The following is a 4722-nucleotide window of genomic DNA, read 5'->3' on the forward strand; positions in this document are numbered from 1 at the left end:
CCTTCCCTTCATGCCGTTACTCCTGTGAACTGGGGGTCTGGCCACAGCACATGTGCCTGCCAGGTGAAGGGGTGATGGTCCTGACGGGCACTTTGCAGTGCAGTGGCCTCAGAATGCAGTTCCCAAGTGTTTAGGATGCTGCGCTGTCGGTATCCTTATAGGAGCACGGGACGGCTGAACTGAGTTTGTCTGGTGGGTTCTCCCCTTGCTCCCAGCTAATCTGGGTGGGAATCGGAGCTCGTGTTACAGCAGCTAATCCCAGTCTATGGAGAGCCCGGCCTCTGAAGGCTGTAATCTGGGAATAGCACCGTCCTGGCCAGCAGGGCTTTGAGCCTGGGAGGCCGTATCGGGTTCAGGGTTTTATTGCCGCGCTGGGGATGCGGAAGCGCACAGGCATGCAGGCGGCCCGCGCAGATGGATGCACGTGTGTGTACTTGGAATAGAGGCAGGCGGAGGTTTGGGCTGAGCATCGTGTTGTGCTCCAGAGATCCCCCAGAGCGAGCACCTGAGGCAGTGATGCCCTCTCCTAGCTGCTGTCCTAGGCTGATGGCTGTGGTGTCCCCAGTGCTGGTGCGAGCCCCAGCTTCAGGGGCTCCCTGCTGCCTAGTTGCTGCCTCTCTGTTAGCGCCGGTGATCTGACACCCCGCAGCCAGCTCTGAGTTTCCTCTCCTTTAGGGGATGTGCTGGGGGCTTTGTGGTGGGTGGTCACAGCCATCCTGGAGGGTGGCCTAAGCTGGGGTCTTGAGACATGGAATGAGCCTATTCCCCTTGTTGGACCATGTGCCTTCCCAGAAGATGCCCAGCCCCACCTGTGCAGCTTCATTGTGGTTTTATGGGGCTAGCCTGGTGTTCCTGCTGCTCTGTTCACCTTGCTGTCCACAGATACCAGCAGGAGGTGGTGGCCCATGCCACAGCGCTGGGATTTTTCTGGCTTTTAGGGAGTTTTCTCTAGTCGCTGTGTGGTTTTGAGATGCAGGGACTTTGGGATCACGCTGATTCTCCCCACACTCGAGAGGCCTTCAGAAGTGTTTGCACTGGGGTCACAGCAGTAGTGGTGAGACCCCGGGTGAGGTCTATCAGGAGACCCATCTCTCTTTCCCCCTGCAGCCCTGGGCTGAAGCAGACATCCTGGGGAGCTGTGCCTGCGCCAGCCGGGTGCAGCTTGGGGGTGGCCTGTGTCTCTGCAGGGGGGGCAGCCTTTCTGCCCTGCACAGACATGGGTTAAATCACTCTCTGCTTTCCTGAAGACAGGGGATCGTCTGTCCCAGGACAGAAAGCTGCCACTGTCTGAGCTCCCCCTTTAGCCAGTGTTTCAGCAAAACCCATGCTTAATTGGGTTTGAATCTCACTCCATCTTTCAGCAGGCCAGCTGGATGAAAGCCTGGAAGGCTGTATAGGTTTGAAGTGATAGGCTAGATCTCCTCACAGGGCCAATTTGGGCCCTGTTTGTGGAGAGATTTGATCTCTCCTGGATGCATGCAGAGCTCCGCTCATTGTTAGTGCCACCAGCTTCCTCTCTACTGGAACAATAGTGCCCTGAGTCCTTCCTGGTAATCTCCCCCCTTATCTGCATTCTCTTCCATAGTCTGTATCTCTGGCAGGTGGGGAGGGTGGGAGGTTTGGGAAGAGCCAATTATGCAGACGGAGGAGTGAGAGGTGCTGTGTCAACCAGTGTCCCTTTTCTGGGGAGCAGCGGCTAATGGAGGATGCTCAGAGCTCATCCCTCTGCGCTCCTGAAAGCCCTGCCAAGATGCTCTATGGTGGGGTCGAGGATGTTCCGAGATACAGGTGGCTGTGGTGGGGGGTGTTACCCCCCTGTTCCTCTCTCTGGCCATGAGCTCATGCTGGCCTTGCCCCTAGGGCTGGGCCAGCATCAGGAGGTACCTGTCCCTGTTGGGGCTGCAGGCATGGGTAAGAACAAGGCAGCCACTTGCTGAGGGTGCTAGAAGTGCCCACGGTGGGGACTCTGGGTGGACTGGCTGACATACTGCCCTGGCTCAAGTGAAGCCGTAGGGAACGAGATGGGGTCCATCCCTTGGAAACACACCTCTCCAGCTTTATTTTGGCATGCTCATGGAAGTGGGGCTGAAGCACGGGGGTCACAGGCCAAGGCAGCTGGCTGCTGCTGTGGGTGGTACTGTTGGTCCGGTGGGGTGGGAGGGTCCCAGTGGGGGCAGCATTATTCCTCAGCCCCAGAAGCACAAGGGTAATTAGCAGCTTGGCTTCGGGTTTTGCATAAGCCACGTGGGCCTTCTGGGGCCCTTCTGCTGGTGAGGAAAGTGCTGAGGAGCCCCTTGCTGTGTCCGCTGCCTGCCGGTAGAAGAAGGCGCTCCAGAGGCAGGAAAAGTAGATGTAGAAAAGCAGAAGGGTGGGGAGGAAGCAGTTGTGGAGCCAGCTGTGATGGGGAGTGCTCTGTAAATCAAAGCACTCTCCTAAAGAGAAAACTTAAGCTCAGTGGTCAAGTTCTGACTTCTTTCTTTCTTTCTTTTCCTCAAGCTACATGATACCATTAGCGGCAGAGAATCCAAGGGAAGGGGGAGGGCTGGAGCAGGGTTTAAATTTGAAACTGGGCGAGGGTACAAAGCCCCTCAGTTCCCCATTTCTGCTTAATGCAGCTGGAGCTGGGCTTGACAAGATGCTGACCAGAGCTTGCGGTAAATGTTTTACGGTACCGTGTATCAGCCAGATCAATTCTACTGCGCTTGAGGGAGTGCAGATAAAATGGCTTAAAGATTCCCCTGCTGAAAGCAATAGTATCATCATTTATGCTAGAGAAGACAGATTTAGTCGCCTGACATTTATTTGGCCACGGTGTACTTTGCAGATTTCCCACCCGGGGATGATAGCCAACCTGATGATGTCAGATGTGAGCTGCAAGCAGGGAAAAAACCACACAAAAAGCAAGTGCTATTCCTCTTCTCAGCCAGATGAGTTTTGCTGTGTCTGCTTTGGGTGTCTTGTTCCATAGATCCCTTTAACAGAAAGGGCTTTACAAGCGTAAGACTAAAATGCCGTGTCCTGCAGGTGCTCTGTGTTACAAAGATGGCAGCAGAAGTATCTTTGTTAATTTAGATAGATTCACAGAATCCCAGAATGGTTTGTGTTGAAGGGACCTTAAAGCTCCTCCAGCCCCAACCCCTGCCCCGGGCAGGGACACCTTCCACTAGAGCAGGTTGCTCCAAGCCCCTGTGTCCAACCTGGCCTTGAACACTGCCAGGGATGGGGCAGCCACAGCTTCTCTGGGCACCCTGTGCCAGCGCCTCAGCACCCTCCCAGGGAAGAGCTTCTTCCCAAGAGCTCATCTCAATCCCCCCTCTTTATCCTGTTTTGCCTGTAGGTCACTTGAACTCCGAACCGAGCAAACATGAGCGCGCTTGATTTGACTTCCATCCTTGACTTTCTGGAAACAGCCAACTTGACGGAGATCAACTGGACGTGCAACAACGGTGACTGCATCACGGTCGATGCGACAACATGCCCTGGCACGCTCAACAAGAGCGCCCTGCTATACACCTTGTCCTTCTTCTACATTTTCATCTTTGTCACAGGGTTGGTGGCCAACTCGGTTGTGGTGTGGGTCAACCTCCAAGCCAAAATAACTGGCTATGAAACCCACCTCTACATCTTCAATTTGGCTATCGCCGATCTGTGCGTCGTCATCACCCTTCCAGTGTGGGTTGTGTCCCTCATCCAGCATAACCAGTGGAACATGGGAGAAATCATGTGCAAGATAACTCACCTTATATTTTCCATCAACTTGTATGGCAGCATCTTCTTCTTGGCTTGCATGAGTGTGGACCGCTACCTCTCAGTTGTCTATTTCACCAATTCCAGCAATCGCAAGAAGAAGATAATCCGTCGCTGCATCTGCATTTTAGTGTGGCTTCTTGCCTTCTCCGTGTCTCTGCCAGACACCTATTATCTCAAGACAGTCTCTTCCAACAACGAGACCTATTGTCGTCCCGTCTATCCAGAGGAGAGCTTCAAAGAGTGGTTGATTGGCATGGAGCTCATTTCTGTCGTGCTGGGCTTCCTTATACCTTTTCCCATCATTGCCCTCTTTTATTTCCTCCTTGCGAAGACCATCTCCGCCTCCAGTGACCAAGAGAGGAAGAGCAACGGGAAGATCATCTTCTCTTATGTTGTCGTGTTTCTCGTCTGCTGGCTGCCCTACCATGTCGCTGTCCTGCTCGACATCTTTTACAGCCTGCATTTCATACCTTTCAGTTGTCAGATGGAGAACTTCTTATATGCCACTCTCCACATCACTCAGTGTTTCTCTCTAGTTCATTGCTGCGTCAACCCCATCCTCTACAGCTTCATTAACCGCAACTACAGATACGAGCTCATGAAAGCCTTTATTTTCAAGTACTCTGCCAAAACTGGTCTCACTAAACTTATTGATGCTTCCAGGGTGTCAGAAGCAGAATACTCTGCTCTTGAGCAAAATGCCAAATGACTGCAACCCCCTGAAGAGACCTCTTGGACTCTCCGACCTTTGTTTTTTGTGTGATGGTTTCTTGGTTTTGTGTGTGGAGTTTGTTTGTGTGGGGTTTTTTACCCAGCTTTCCCCTGTACGTGTTCTGAACGGGGCATGAATTCCAGCCTACAAAAGAGAAATAGCAAACCGTAATTTAAGAGTAGAATCAAGCACAGGAATTGAAGTGGTACCAAAATTAAGCCTTTTATCCTAGCCTGGTCTGGACTTCTCGACAACGCTAT

The 4722-nt window shown here is 52.8% G+C and overlaps 1 protein-coding gene across 1 annotated transcript; it reads left to right on the plus strand.

Annotated features, from left to right (window-relative positions):
• The first annotated feature begins 3320 nt into the window (after nt 1-3320).
• On the plus strand, nt 3321-4459 carry ACKR3 (atypical chemokine receptor 3). Its single transcript, XM_010019714.1, has one exon. The coding sequence runs from the start codon at nt 3365-3367 to the stop codon at nt 4457-4459; it is 1095 nt and encodes a 364-aa protein (XP_010018016.1). The 5' UTR covers nt 3321-3364.
• Nucleotides 4460-4722: the final 263 nt, after the last annotated feature.

Source organism: Nestor notabilis, unplaced genomic scaffold (assembly GCF_000696875.1).
Source record: "Nestor notabilis isolate BGI_N333 unplaced genomic scaffold, ASM69687v1 scaffold20108, whole genome shotgun sequence".
Taxonomy (NCBI): domain Eukaryota; kingdom Metazoa; phylum Chordata; class Aves; order Psittaciformes; family Psittacidae; genus Nestor; species Nestor notabilis.